Source organism: Aquarana catesbeiana, linkage group LG05, assembly GCF_042186555.1.
Source record: "Aquarana catesbeiana isolate 2022-GZ linkage group LG05, ASM4218655v1, whole genome shotgun sequence".
Taxonomy (NCBI): domain Eukaryota; kingdom Metazoa; phylum Chordata; class Amphibia; order Anura; family Ranidae; genus Aquarana; species Aquarana catesbeiana.
The window spans coordinates 64,569,943-64,586,366 of record NC_133328.1 but is presented as its reverse complement, the minus strand read 5'-3'; the positions used below and the strand labels follow the sequence as shown (position 1 = coordinate 64,586,366).

General features: G+C 41.3%; 1 protein-coding gene across 1 annotated transcript in view; it reads left to right on the top strand.

Moving 5' to 3' along the window:
* The window catches only part of MPP7 (MAGUK p55 scaffold protein 7), a gene marked incomplete in the record, with an annotated part of 615,576 nt that overhangs the window by 577,736 nt on the left and 21,416 nt on the right, over positions 1 to 16,424 (top strand). The window contains 1 exon segment of the mRNA XM_073629838.1: positions 5,159 to 5,267. Coding sequence (XP_073485939.1) covers positions 5,159 to 5,267 — 109 coding nt within the window.

The window sequence follows — 16,424 nt, the reverse complement described above, 5'->3', positions numbered from 1 at the left end:
GCGGAGACAGCCCAATTGCAACGGAGCATTTATTATTTCCCTAGAGCTGGGCTTTAAAATTTTGGATTTCCCCTTAGTTTCAGTCCTGGTGATAATAGTCACCAGGGCAAACAAAGGATTTATCTCCCCAGGGAGAACACATACAGCAATACAAATTTAATAAAGGTTTAACTCTTCTTTACTCTCTATTTTAACTTTACGTACACTTTAAAAATCGACATGCTCTGAACCCTAAACCTGTAGTTGATCCAGATGAAGGAAAAAAACCCTGATTTAAAAGCATTGGTGAAAGGTACATTTTAAGCAGCTTCTGCTCATGCAAGTGTCCTCAGAATACCAATATGATTTTAGAGGTCATGCAGGAGCACAGGCCTCGGCTGAAGCTGCTTGTGTTCCATTGAGGACAGTGCCAGCAACACCACTGGCTGTATGGATTTTCTTTACTCCTAAGCATTATTTACATAAATGTTATAAATACCCAACTGTTTGTAGCTTGTTAAACAGAATAAATTGACTCGGTGATCTGTGCCTGGGAGGGAAGACTGTGAAGATTATGGGCAACCAGCCGGGTGTTATTTTTCAGATTAATTGCACATCCCCGAAAGCTGGAAGTTGACCCTGGCAGCCTCAACTCAGAGGCACTAACAAGTTTCATTATATGAAACATCAACATAGTTTGTTACTCCTTTCAACAGAACATTGATGATTTCACTTTTTGACATTGACTCATTGACCACTGGAAGTCTTGTGGGCTTTATTCCCTGGCATGTGACATTTTTAATGTATTCAGAAAACCCATAAAATATAATAGTTCTGTCTTTTTTGGGGAAAGTCTACATTCTGATGATTTTTATAAATTCCCACAAAACCTTTAAAATAAATATTATGGACTTATTTTCCCTGTTTATTTTTTATTTTTTAAATGTATTAATTTATATTTTCCAGTTGCTCCTTATTGTTTAGTATTGCTGTAGGTTTTCTAGTTTTCTCCCTAGGGACTTAAAGTGGAAGTTCAGCCAAAACCTCCCTTCAGCCACATGCTAATCCTAATCTATCTACCCCTGTAAAGAAACAATCGCTATACTTACCTTTTCTGAATCTGATCCTGTCCGGTCTCCAGTGGCGGCTTCTGTGTAAACAGAGACTGCTGACAACAGAAGGGAAATGCCTGGAAAATCACCCAAAGAGTTACTATGGGGCTTCCATTGTTGGCTGCCTCTCCTTAACACTCCCACACACTGAGGCCGCTGCTGACAGCAAAGCGTGGGACCGGAATGGAGCAACTGCAGAATAGGTAAGTATAGCGATTTTTCTTTACAGGGCTAGATAATTTAGGCTTAGAATTTGGCTGAGAGTAGGTTTAGGTTTTGGCTGAACTTCTACTGTTTTTCTATAATAGTTTGGGCCTTCTTGGTTGATATATATTGCATAATGGCAGTTAAAGTGGACCAGTATTGAAATGTTCACATAAAGCCAGTTAACAGTCATGCTAGGATGCATACATAAAATGTAATGTAAAAGTTTAAACATCTAATTTTTCCTTAGCAATTGCTTTTCCAGGATTCTTTTATGCTAACCATATTTCTGAAGGCTTCTGTATTGGTCACATAATGTACTCTGAAAGGGGAGGAGCATCCTCCATGATAGCGAAGCTATGCTTTTATAATAAGCACCAATGGGAGTTTTGAACAATGATGTGGATTTTCTATCCCTAAGGATTACAATAGAGGAACAGGTATATCTCCAAGAACATCAGACAGTGATATACCTTCCTGTCCCTAAATGAATTGCCCAAGTTCTAAAATCCACTGAGATAGTCATCCAATATGCCACATTTGGTACTTTGATTTATTCCTCAGCTCTACAGCAGAGGACAGGGTCAGACTTCTTTGCAAGGAGGTTGTCCACCAAGTTAAAAAATATGCACCTACAAATTATTTGAGAGTACATCAGATATTACTTTCAATAAAACAATATATAAACTTATCAGAAATCGGCAGCTCAGTTCATCCTGATCCCCCTCCCACCTGTGGCTCAGTAGCCTTCCAGCCTTCTATTCTTTAAAGTAAATTCAGGGCAGTTACACTAAAAGAGGTGAGCAGGGAGAGGTGAGGTGCTGAAGGAGTGGGCATTGAATGCTTTCAGTTCCTCTGCTGTACAAGAGCTCTCCCACAGTGGAAGCACTTAACAAGGCTCAATGTTTAGGAATATGTAAATACTTGACTGTCATAGCCTGGTCACAGATTCACTTTAAAGTGGAAGAAAAGCTTAACCATATCTTCGTAAAAATGTTCCATACCCCCACCTTGCCTAACCTAGATAAAAAAAAAAAAGATCTGTATACCATCCTGTTTTTAAAACCACTCCGGTCATCAGATCCTGCAGCTCTGTGTAAGAGGGAACTCAACAACTGCTCTGAATTCTGTTGCTTTCACATCACCTATAGGCTCCCATAGCCCAGCCATTGTTGGCACTTCCTCCTCTCCTCTGCAGCAGCCAGTCACTGACATAGGGAAGCTGGAGCTGCAGGACCACATGATCGGTCCAGGGAGAATTTTAAATGGTACGTTTACAGATATTTTTCATACAGGTTAGGCTGGAGGAGGAGGAAGGGACATTTTTAATAATAGATATAGTTAGGTTTTACTTCCACTTTAAGCTTTGTTGACTGCAGTGATGGGATAGGTTAATAATGAATAACAGCTGAAACTTTTCTTTGAAAAACCTTCTGTACCCAATTTCCACCACTAATTACATGATTAAAAACCATGGTCTCTCCAACAATCGCTCCCGATGAACCCATCAGAAGCCTTACTTAATTGCAAAACTGTGGAGACCTCATGGCTGTAAAACAATTCATGGCAAAGGCCTCACTAACACAAAATATCCCCTTCTTGGAGGTTAAACCCCAAATTTATTGGTCTATGATCAATAAAATGCTAATGGCACATCCCCAAAACACTATGCCAAAACTCCACAAAATTTGGTACCCTTGGATCAAGGTCTCTCTTCCGACCACCTTTGATCATCTCTTATTGGACCTTTAAAGGCCAATCTCATTGCGCTTACAAACTTTTTCCACTTACCCCCCTTTACTAATCTTCCTGACTACCCCTTTCCCAAACTACAACTTTCTCCCTACCCGTCCCAATCTCTATCACTTCCTTCCTTCCTTCTTTCTCTAGATATATATGTTATGTGCATACTACCACATCACCCGATACAGAAGTTGCTGTGATCTATATGTTTCGAGTTTACCAATAACTTGGCTGATTCATGTGCAATATCATACCTTAGCCAGTAGCTAAGAACCTTCGGGGCCCTGGTGCAAGAAACCATGAAGGGCCTCCCTGACCCTCAGCAGGGGCCTTTCCTCCGAGCCCGGTGGTGGAACACCAGGGCCCAGTCTTAAGTGCAGCCTTTGTGACACTGGAAGTTCCACCATTTGTGTTTAGTACTTTTTTTATTTTTGTTATTTATTTTTTTTTACCTTTTTTTTTTTTAACAATATTTTTTTTTTGTTACAATATTTTTTCGGAGCCCTGTTGGGGGGCTTTGATGAGATATCAGGGGTCCCACATGTTTGTGAGTCATTTTTTACCTTATTTTTAATAAAAAAGACGTTTAAGGATAATGCACAAGGCTGGTGCACCCTCTTTTTCTTCTTTCCCTTTTGACTATTAGGATACCCCTATCCTTGAGGGCAGCAAGGACTGAGGCACATCCCACCACAAACTTTAGTCCACCTGGTAAATCACTTGTGTGCAGGAGTATTTGTCTTTCTGCTGTCTAAACAGACTTCTGATGTTCCAACTTTGAGACAGAAAGGAGATTGAGGACACAACCCTGACTCTCCATCTCCGCAGCCTCATCTGAACTGAATGAATGGATAGGAATAGCTCTGTACAGAACTTCTCCATTCACAAACTGAAACATAGTAAACACATTTTACTATGATTCAGTTATGAATGGACAGTCCGTGATCAGTACAGATCACTGACCCTCCATTCAGAAAAGGAAGGGGCCGATAAATGATACATTTACCGGCCCCTTCCCTATAGTCTCCATCCTGACACATCCCCCGCAGCGTAGGACGAGGGGGCGACAGTTGAGAGCACAGATGGGGCTGGAGAGCACCTGGGGGCAGCAGAAAGAAGCTGTATAGGAGGAGCGGCAGGAGGCAGCTGCATATAGAGGAACCGATTTCTAAATTTTCCTCCCGCAAAAATTGATGTGTATATACTCTGTTCTACCTCTTTTTGAGACCCAATAAAAACTATTGAACAAGAAAAGCCACGGTCTCTGATCACGCAATCTTTGCTAAAGGGGAAGGTCAGTCAGTCTGAGCTCTAATCTTTCTTTACAACAGTGATCACATCATCAAATATACATGCCTTCAGATATGTGAGCAACACTAGATGGTGTTGAGAGCAGTATTTTTTCCAGGAAAGGTACAGTAAGTGTTTTAATCATTCTATTACTCTTTATTTATTCATCCCAGCAAGACTGTTAACATTTCAGCCTTCAGCTTCCATTAAACTGTGATTAAAACTGCACTTATCCTTTAGCAGCAGTCATAGAGCCCCATCTTGTCCACCCTGGATGTAAAGCTCTGTTGGCAGGCAGCCTGTAATTCATGTGTTTAATATCTTACCTTATCTTGTTTTGGTTTTTAAGCAGCAGATAAGCGTTTATGGCAGATAATCTGCCATCTTCTCTCTGTCAACAGTTCCAAAGCCTTCCCGCTTTAGTTATTGGCAGCCGAAGGCAGCTATACCTTGGTGTGCAATGAAATTTCAGTAGTTTCAATTGTTTAACTTCTCCAGCCTTTTATTGCATAGCATTAGCTCAGACAAAGAGCTGATGGAAAACATTAGTGCGCTCTTAAGCCGAAGTGTTTTTTCTTTGCCGGTTAACTGTAACACTAGCAGGTGTTACTGATTTTAAAATGTAAAATACAAGGTTTATATATATCTATATATATGTTGGGGGGAAAAAAGGACACGCTAAAGGACTTGGCAGAGCTTATGTCTTCTAAAACATGGTAAGATAACATAGAAATCCTTCTGCTTCCAATTTAACTTTATGAAAGTTTTAGTGAAGTTTTTGTTCCCTTCTGTCGCTAACTGGATGTTATTTCTTCTCTTAATTCGATAAGGTTTATTGAGTACGGCGAATATAAGAACAATTACTACGGCACAAGTATCGACTCTGTACAATCTGTGCTGGCCAAAAACAAAGTCTGTTTGCTGGATATACAACCCAGTGTAAGTAAAATACACTTTACTAACTGATGGAAGAATGTATTAGTGGGACTCTTTCTTTACTTTCTTGATTCTCTCCAAAGAATTGTAGCAGAATACGGTATTATATCTTAAGTGTCTGTTGCTACTGGTCAGAGGCTAGCTTTTATTTATAAACAAAATTATTACAAAAGTGAAGGCCAAAATTTGACTGGTCCTTTGATCAGCACCTCCCTTTTCCATTATTTTGTGATTGATTTTCAAGCTTATTCAGAGAAAAAATATACATTAAATACATAGGTGTGTGCAGGGGGTGTGCCTGGGCACACCTTAAAGCAGAGTTCCACCCAAAAATGGAACTTCCGCTTTAAGGGAAGGTGACCCCCCTGACATGCCACATTTGGCATGTCATTTTTTTGGGGGGGGAGCGGATACCCTCTTTTTAGAGGGTTCCAGCTCCCACTTCCTCCCAACGCACCGCGGCACCGAAAGGAAGACCACCTCTACCCCCTCCCTCTCAGCAATCATCTGAGACACGTCACAGGTCCCAGATGATTGCCTGGCCAGTCACGGCGCGGCTCGCGCATGTGCTGTGCGTACCCGGCTGTGAAGCCACAGCCGGGTGCCCACAGTGACAATGTCGGCACTGCAGAGGGGGGGGGGGCGAGTGGGGCTTCGTTCCCCCTCATTGCTGGACCCTGGGACAGGTAAGTGTCCGATTATTAAAATTTAGCAGCTGCAGAATTTGTAGCTGCTGACTTTTAATTTTTTTTTTTTTAAGCAGAACTCCACTTTAATCACTATGTGCGGTGCAGATTCCCCCCCATTAGTTGGCCCCCTGCAGAGCTGCTGGCATCCCTCCTCTTCCTAATGTATGCGCGTGAATGCGCTACTTTCAAATTACCACCACTTGTATTATTCCCTTTTTCAAAACAACCACTTATAAATATTATCATGTGTTTTAAATCAAACCAAAATTAAACATCCAATACATAAAAAGTCCTTTAAACATGCTCCAAAATCCTTCATCGATTATTGTGACTGCCATGCTCCTATGTTCCTTTAATAATCATGTGTGACTTAGTGAGACACCTCCACCTCCTCTTCCCCCTAGCTGCTTCAGAGGATATTTCAGGATGGAGAGCGGGGGGAAAGGGCTAGCAAATATGTAATTTACTGGCCCCTTCCTTTTATAAATGAACACAGTGAACACACTCGCTCACTGCGTCCATTTATAATGGAAGCATAGTAAACTGTGTTTACTATGCTTCCGTTTGTAAAATAACAGGAAGCCGTTCAGCACAGAGCGCCTCCCATTCATTCACTGTCCAGTGCAGCTGAGGCTGCAGAGAAAGGCATGTGTTTGAGCTTTGGGGTGCACATCCTAATGCAATAGGCTGTGCACACAAATGATTAAATATAATTATAATCTTCTAAGGAAAATGGTAGTTACAATTCAGTTAGTTGTTTCACACAAGGCAACATTTTCTTTAGCAACATTTATATAAATAGATTTTTGTCTTTCAAAGACTTGTATTGTCCCTAAAACATGCTGTTGAAAGTCCCTGCTTAACCACTTCAGCTCCGGAAGGTTTACCCCCCTTCATGACCAGGCCACTTTTTGTGATACGGAACTGCATTATTTTAACTGACAATTGCGCGGGTGTGCAATGCCATAACCCCCCAAAAAATGTCCTTTTTTTCCCACAAATAGAGCTTTCTTTTAGTGGTATTTGATCACCTCTGCGGTTTTTATTTTTTGCGCTATATACAAAAAAAGACCGACAATTTTGAAAAAAAAACAATATTACTTTTTGCTATAAAACATTCCCAATAAAAAAATGTAAGAAAAAATCAAATTTCTTCATCAACTTAGGCCAATATGTATTCTGCTACATATTTGTGGTTAAAAAAATCCCAATACATGTACGTTGATTGGTTTGCGCAAAATTTATAGCATCTACATACTATGGTGTATATATATTTTTTTTCTTTTTTACTAGTAATGATGGCGATTAGTGACTTATATCGGGACTGCAATATTGCACGAACAAATCGGACACCTAGCTGACACTTTTGACACTAATACAATGTTCAGTGCTAAAAAATATGCACTGTTACTGTACTAATGACACTGGCAGGGAAGGAGTTAACATCAGAGGCGATCAAAGGGTTAAATGTGTTCCCTAGGAGCCATTGTAAAATGTGAGGGGTGCTTTGACTGGGGGGGAATGGAAAGATCAGCACATTCCCCTCTCACAGAACGGCGGTCTGCCTTGTCTACATAGGCAGACTGCTGTTCTGCCTCTCTCACGAACGATCGGACATCGCATCCGCCGGACCCGCTGATTGGCTCCCGCCGTGTCCATTCACATTCCTGGAGCGGACTGCCGGCGCGGCGCGCACGCCCCAGACCCGGAACTGACCCAGGTATGTGATCTGGCACAGAGCGGCCGCCCTGCCGCAGTAAATCTACAGTGGGCGGTCGCTAAGTGGTTAAAGTAAATGTAACTGTAGCTACCCTCTCTTGCTCGCTCCCAACATGGACTATGCACTACAGTCTATGGAATTTGTGGTGTGCATAGAGCAGTGCACATAAACCACAACTAACATCCACTGCTCATTCCAAACAAACGGACGAGAGGATGAAAAGGCGAGGTTCAGGAACTCACACAGAATGTTCCCAGGAGGCAGAAAAACACTGTAAGAAATAAATGAAAGAAAGAAAGATAACGGGTCATTAGGTAGTGTGAGTGTATAAATTATTTTTGGAGAATAAGAGTATTGTTTAGTGTCACTTTAAAGCAGAACTTACATCCAAAATGCAAGTTATGCTCGTTATTACTGAACCTTTCCACCATGCCAAAACACTGCAATTTATTTGGGAAAAAAAATGTAGAAAAGAGGAAAAAAATATAACTTACCTTAAACGCGGCTACTGCATGAAGCCGCCAGGTAAGGGCTTCATCACAATCCTTATGGCAAAATCCTGGGAACACTGAGGATCCCAATCTTTTTGGCTTTTGTTAGAGAATTGGGGATTTGGGATACTCAATATCCCCAGGATCTTGCCCTATGCTGAAGCTGGATGTAATGTAAATATATTTTTTAAACTTTTTTTTTTTCCAGAGGTCGATTTTAGCATTGGGATTGGATCCATATTTAAAGGAGAAGTACAGCCAAAGCTTGTTTGGCTATACTTCTCCTGTGGATCACAGGAGTGCAGTTCGTTCTGCACTCCTGTGACCTGTTTTCAGCAGAAAGAGGGCTGAAGCCCACTGTCGGCTGATGTCACGGAGCTGGTCCAGGCCTGGGGCAAGATTGCGACAATAATGTAGGGATCTGCGCACAACCCTGAACCGGCACCTGGCTTAGCCTCTCAGTGAGTCGTTGAGAGCCTGAGCCGGCTGCTTCTGCCCCCTCCACAGCCCAGCGCTCCAGTGAGCTGGGAGGGGGGGGGGCAGAGCAGAGAGCTGTGACTGGCAATCACCAGCTCTCTGCTTATGGAGCTCTTAGAGCCAAGCGATCAGTGGTCTTTGATCGCTTGATTCTCATACCTACAGCCGGCAGGGGGACAGATGCAGCCTTGGACCAATGCTGCATCCATCTTGTTAAGTATGATTTTGAAAAAAATGAACTTCTCTTTTAATCAAACATATCTAAACCCAAAAGTAAACATTTAGTATATTGCTGTTTACAATTTCTTAAATGAGGTTGCTGCATTTGTTTTCTTTTATAGTTTTTCCCTTTATTTTAACTTGGTGATCTGGCTAGTAAGTCTATTATTTTACCAAGCTGTGCAGCATAAGTAGCACTTAGAACGGTTGAGACAAGCCATTGAACACTGATGGGTGTTTACAATGGTCAGCTTTTTTTGATCCATGTAAAATCTTTATGCAAAAAAGAAAGGCAAACAAACTGCTGCTGTAACTGCTAATGGTGGTAACTGGTTTGCGGCTTTAATTTGTTAGTCAAGTCCATCTAAAGTTTCTAGTGCATCTAACACTACGCACACCCCAGATGACAGTGTTGCTATCCAGAGGTGGCTCTGTTACTCCCCCATAGAATGGAGCCACTCTAAGACAAGAAGTGTGTGTGTGGCTGGATCACCAGGTGGAAATATAACCAAAAAAAGAAGTAATGCAGCTAACACATTTAGGGATTGATCAGCTGCAATATATTACATGTTTGTGTTTTGGTTTAGATACACTTTAAGAGCTTCAGAAGTAGAAACTGTTTAGTTCTCAACCCGGGGACCAAGGACCTCTTTTAGTGCAATGAGATAACTTCAGGGGACAAAGTGTGTGGAGAAGATGAGAATTGCAGCCTGAGCTGATCTGTTTTTTTTTTTTAAATTAAACTCCTGGACAACTATATAAACAATTGTAAATTAACCTGGAGTTGGGCTTTAAACACTAAGTTCACATTGTCCAGAAAATGGCTTATGCATTCAAGGGGTCCCGATGGGTATTAACCACTTGAGTTCCGGGCCATAGCCAAATGACGGCCACAGCGCAAACCTCAATTTCCGGGAGGCCGTCATGGGACGTTCTCCCCTGTGCGCGCGCACCCTGCAGGGCGCGCGGTGCGGGCGCTGTGATCACCGAGTCATGGAGACTCGGATGATCACAGATCCGAGTAAGAGGCCGATCCCGGACCCTTACCATGTGATCAGCTGTCAGCCAATGACAGCTGATCACATGATGTAAACAAAAGCTTGGTTATCGGTTTCGTTTTCGAGGAGAAAAAACAGCCGATCACCGGCTTATGTTAAAGGGACAACGGTCCCGAAGAGGAAGGAGGCACATATGCCTCATCTGAGCCTACCAGTGCCATCTGTCATTGCCACCTGCCAGTGCCCAGCAGTGCCACCTATGAATGCCCTCAAGTGCCGCCTATCAATGCCCTCAAGTGCCACCTATCAATGCCCACAAGTGCCACCTTTCAATGCCCACCAGTGGTGCCAATCAGTGCCACCTAGCAGTGCTGCCATCAGTGTAAGCAATCTGTGCCCATTATTGCCACCCATCAGTGCCTATCACTGCTACCTGTCAGTGCCCATCAGTGCCGCCTCATCAGCGTACATCAATGAAGGAGAAAAATTACCTGTTTGCAAAATTTTATAACAAAATATAAAAAATATATACTTTTTTTTTTTTAATTCGTTTTTTTTTCAATTTCTTTAACAAAAAATAAAAACCGCAGAGGTGATCAGATACCACCAAAAGAAAGCTCTATTTTTGGGGAAAAAATGATAAAAATTTCATTTGAGTACAGTGTTGTATGACCGCGCAATTGTCATTCAAAGTGCAACAGTGCTAAAAGCTGAAAATTGGTCTGGACAGGAGGGGCGTTTAAGTGCCCAGTAAGCAAGTGGTTAAACAACTGTGCAGTTTTGTAAAATGTTCATTCATTTTATTTTCATATCTGTATGCCATGTGGACTCCTCTGGAAGCTTGGCTGAAAAAAACAGTTTGCAATCTGCACATCCTGCCATATTGCTAGGATGCAAAAACCATTGGTCTTTGCTCCTGTAATGTCGGTGTTCTGCCAATACTCACCAAAATCTCCAACCACGTCACTTCTGGTGACTCTCCAGCAGCAGTAATTGGAGATTTCGACGACTTGGCTGTTTTCACAGAGCACCAGCAGGTAATACACTATGGTACACAATATAATGACTGGACATTGTTAGTCCGCCCGGTAGCAACCAACAACATGGCCGCCTCCAAGGCAGCAGCAACTTTTTTACTGCTTAGCTGGTGTTCTGGCAAAACAGCCAGCTCGTCATGTACTGTATTGTATACATTGCCGGTGTTCTGTGAAAACAGCCAAGTCATCGAAATCTGCAGTTACTGCTGCTCGAGAGTCACCGGAAGTGACGTGGTTGGAGTTGGCTGTTTTGGCAGAACACCAGAAGCGAGCTCCAGTTTTCACATCCTATCAACAAGGCAGGATGATGTTGCTAACTGGGAGTTTTTCAGCCATGCTTCTGAGGGAGCTTAAATGGCCTACTGGTATAACAATATAATTAACATTTTTAAAGCCGCCCAGTTTTTCTTTTTTATATCCACTGGTGCCCCTTGCTTGCATAGGCTATTTTTCGGAAAAGGTGAATTTAGCCTGTAAAGTGGAATTAAGCTCTCCGAAATACTCACCTCCTCTTGTCAGTATCACTTTTAATCCCTCGCTGGTCGATGTCATCTTCTGCCCGGCTACTTCCAGTTGCCAGGTTTTCATCCTTGTAATTGGCAGGTCATGGAATAACGTCATCTTTCACATGCACACATGAGTCTGTCATTTCGGCACATGCGGAGTCTGCTGGGAATGCATGCTGAGCTGTGCAATATGTAGCACCTTTTGTATTCAATAGAAGACTGGTATTGTAGAAGAGACATGGCACGTCTCTTCTGCAGTAAATTAAAAAATAATAAATAATTAGTCAAAACAATAGAATACCTCTTCTCCAAATCAATCTTGACCACGACCCCCACATAGAGATACAGACAAACTTTTTTAAGATAGATCAAGTCAAATGCATACTTCCAGGAAAATATGAGGTCGACCTACAATGATTCCATTGTTCTTCGCCATATACATGTCACATTGGTTTTGTTTGATGACTTTGTATTGTATGATACAGTTGTGATTGCTGTAAACCTGTAAAACTTTCAATAAAATCTCTTTTAAAAAAAAAAAAATTAATAGTAATTAGTCAAGTTTAGTTTAGTCTGGGACAGATAGATGGGGAACAGTGGGAGGAGATCTTTCAGGCGGTTCACTTAACGTGTACCAAAAACGTACTCAACTATATATATTATTGAGAACGTACTATACCCCTCACAGGCTACACCTAATGAATTTGCAGGCTGAACCTACTTGCACGAGATGCAAACGAACCCATGCGGACCTTATACACATGCTGTGAAGGTCCCCCAAGCTACACACGTATTGGGCGGGGGTGGTGCAGACAATCAACTCGGTCTTTAACGTGACTCTTCCACAGGACCCAAGAGCATGTCTCTTGGGGGCTCTGAAGGAATATGAGTTGGAACGACACAGCAGAGAGGCTATACACAGAGTACTTTTTCAAGCTAGAAAATTAGTCATGACCCACTGGAGGTCTGAGACGCCCCCAACCATTAAAGAATGGACTGACAACATCAACACAACTCTGAGACTGGAAAGGTTGGTATATCAACATAGAGGAAGTGTGCAAAAATTTGAAAAATTGTGGGCACCTTGGTTAGATGTGCTGGGATTAGCCCCGCTGGAACTAGTGGCTGACGGGTTACTAGGAATCAATGTTGGGTGAAAAACAGACTGAGAATCGATATAACTGGGATACGGTGATAATGATGTTACATTTGGGTTATAGATTAATAGCTGGAATGTGTAATATGCAGTTGTGCCTTATGGTATCGAAAACAATGTTTGTAATACTTTTCTGCAAATTCAATAAAATTTTGTTGGATAAAAAAAAAAAAAAAGTTTAGTTTAGTCTAGTTAGTGTTAAGTGCAAAAGCAAACATTGCAAGCTGTCTCAGGATAACATAAATGACCTCCTAATTTACAAAGAAGAGTACACATTAACTGTCCCATCGAACATCTTATAGGCAGGTTATACAGGAATCTTTTTCATAGTAGAATTTTTTGTAAAAACCTAAAAATGTACTTTATCAGATTGAATCGTTCACCGCTTTCCACTAGTTGAGAACATCTGACTTGGCTTTGGAAGTATTGTGCCCTGTTGAAAATATTTTGATTCCATGTGTACATGTCTTTGACTCCCCCAAGGTATTTAGTATAGATTATTCAATGTTAAACATTTTACTTAGGGGCCAGTGTACAAAACGCAAGATCAGTTTCTCGCAGCAAATAATCATTTTTACTTGCCCCCTGAAAATAAATTATTGTTGGCCGCTGTGAGTGACAGTTCTGCTGTTGCTTCAATTCTCTTTTCATCTCGGTAGCGTCCTCTGCTCCCACTCGTCAAGTAACAACTATTACCGCCATCCACAATGGATGCTTTTCTGTAGAAGCCCAGGGGAACAAGTTATAGGTGATGCAAACTGCAAAGTTTATTATTTCACTGTGTCACTTTGCAGTATCACATTTACCAGAAAAGCGAGTTTCAAATATCTAAGCATTTTCTTTCAGAAAAATGTCCAATATTTTGTAATATTGTGGAAAATGCTGAGATAGCAGGATATTAATAGTCAATCGCTAATAGACCTCTGGAGGGATGGTTGGTTTGATTCTGCTGACTTTCATCATGAAATGAAATAAAGGGTGTTTTCAGCATTCAGACTGCAGGTGACACATTGTAGTCATTGGCTGAATTTATTTGACAGAAGCCTTCAGAATGAGCAAGTTCTTCCTGCAATGCGAAGAACAATGACTCTACTCTGAGGAGACACTCCGGTCAGCATTCCTCAAGGCTGTAACATTCTGCAGACACTTGCTGTGGTCAAAGGTGTTCCCCATCATATCTCTCTGTATAGCTTCACCTTATGTCTCCCTGTGTTGTAGCCAAGGATCACATATTAGTAATGTCACCGAGGACATCGGGTTCTTTTAAGGAGAAACACCTGAGTGATCTTAAAGAGAAATTATAGTGTATATTAATTGAACTAATATTTGTCTATTATCCTAATGAGCAACTTAACTAAAATATTGTATTCTGATAACTGTAATAATAACACAAATAAATGCAACAATAAAAATGTAGAAGAATATTACATTTTTTTTATTTCACTTGCCTTTATATTCTGTGTGAATTTATGTACAGACCAGGCTGAGCAGCAAATGTGACAGTGACAGATTGGAATAAACCCAAAACTGAAAAACCTTCAAACTGTGTTTTCCTACATTGATTTAAATCATTTGCATAACCACAGTTATATCTTAATCGCTCCAAGATTTGGAAAACTGTTATAATAATTAAAGTATAAAGTTTTCATGTAAGTTTGTAAATGTGAAAAAAATTCCTTGCATGTACTGCTTCAAAGTTTTGTAGTCTGCTATGCGCTATTGGCGATTCCAGCAGTCAGTAAGACATGGCAAATGTGATACAGGTAGGAAATAAAGTCAGACTGGGAAAGTGTATCAAATTTTTAGTTTTGGTTAGAGCTATGCCTCGAGTGGGAAGATTCGCTCCCTCAATTTGTTCTAGTGTCACCAGGTCAGAAAGTGATGAGAGATGCTAAATTGCACAGTTGTCACCAGAACAGAAATAGTGGATATATCTTTCAGTGGGGACATCTGTTTTGGTTTGTGTATATGTATGTGTGTGTGTGTATATATATATATATATATATATATATATATATATATATATTGGAGAAAAATATGGAAACGCCAGGTTAAAGAATGAAATTGTTACCTAATATGGTGTTTGGACTACCTTTGGCATCCAAGATGGCCTGGAATTTTCCTGGGAATTTACAAATATAAGTCTTGGATGGTGGATAATGGAATCTGACGCCACACTTCATTCAAAATCATTCCAGTCCTTGCAGAAAACAAGCTTAAACCTTGTTCTCCAAAATTGACCACAGTGGCTCTATGATATTGAGGTTCGGCACCCAGGGAAGGTGCAAGAGTTCATCTGCATGCTTGTCAAACCATGATTTGACAACACCAGTTGTGTGAATCTGAGCATTATCATCTTGGTAAATGGTGCGGTCTTTGAGAAACAATGTCTGCTCATTGGGGTGCACATAGTTGGCCAAAAATTGTACCTAGTCCCTGGCAGTGACTCTACCTTTCAGGGTGATGATGGGGCCTGCAGAATACCAAGATATAGCTGCCCAAACCATACTTGCGCTGCCACCATGCTTTGCCGTTGGCACAAGACAGGGTCGTAAGCTTGGGACGGTGTTTACCACATGTAAACATGTAAAAAGTGTGAAGCTTGATTTATTGGACCATATTACAGTCTTTCGTTGATCAATAGTCCACGATTCATGGGTGTTGCACCACTCTCTGCTATTCTGAGCATTGATATTGCTTTTGCAGCAGTAGTTTTCTTTTTCTGGGTCACAATCCTGCACTTTTTGCCTCTTTTGGTCAGTTGACTATGTCGACCACGCTTATGCTAATTGGATGTCTCATTGCACAACGGAAGCAAAAGAACATTACATTACTTCTACTTTCAACACAAAACATGTTGTCACTTTCACACCTGCAAATCATGTAGTGTTTCCATGTTTTTTTTTCCAACCCCTCTATGTGTGTGTGTGTGTGTGTGTGTGTGTGTGTGTGTGTGTGTGTGTGTATATATATATATATATTAGCCCAGTAGTAGTCACTGCACACTTAAGATCATGAGATGAAGTTCGTCTTGGTGTGCTGCACTTAAAAGCATCGATATATTAACGAGTGAAAGTTGAGGTACATTTTTTGCAGCAGGAGAGAATGTTCAAAATCAGCTATTTATTGTGTCCAATGTTTCGACTGGCCTCGGCCCATCTTTCTCAAGTCCTTGAGAAAGGTGGGCTGAGTCCTGTATATATGTGTGTTTGTGTTTCCTCAACCCCAGCTCTTTGCCAAACAGATTTTTTACAGCTAGTCAAGTCATAACTTAAAGTGTTACCAAAGGCTTTTTTTTACTTACCTGCTCTGTGCAATGTTTAGCAAATAGCGGCCCTGAGCCTCCTCTTCTCTGGTCTCTGGCGATGCTGTTCCGCCCCACCTCTAAAGTGTCTGCCCCCATTGCAAGCATTTGCAATTGCAATTCGCCCTCTCCTCACTGGATTTGATTGACAGCAGCAGGAGCTAATGGCTCCCGCTGCTGCCTCTGAGCCATCGAGGAGCCATAGAGGAAAGAAAGAGCAGCAAAGCTTCTCTCAGGCGCAGCGTTGGATTGATTTTGGGCTCAGGGAAGTATTTAGGAGGGGACGAGGAGGGAGTTCTTGGAAGGTTTTTTACCTTAATGCATAGAATACATTAGAGTAGAAAATCTTTAGCCTTTGCAACCACTTTAAGGAGGGTTACACAAGAACAGAATATGTTTAGTTCAAATATCTGTTTATTCACATTTTTCAGAATACAGAGAATACAAAAAAACACATGAAGTTGTGGAAAGTCATCAATATTGTCAACCAACATCAAGAGCAGAATATGTTTAAGCGCATGCCAGCTTGAAGTAGAACAATACTTCAAGTGTTTTCATTTCAC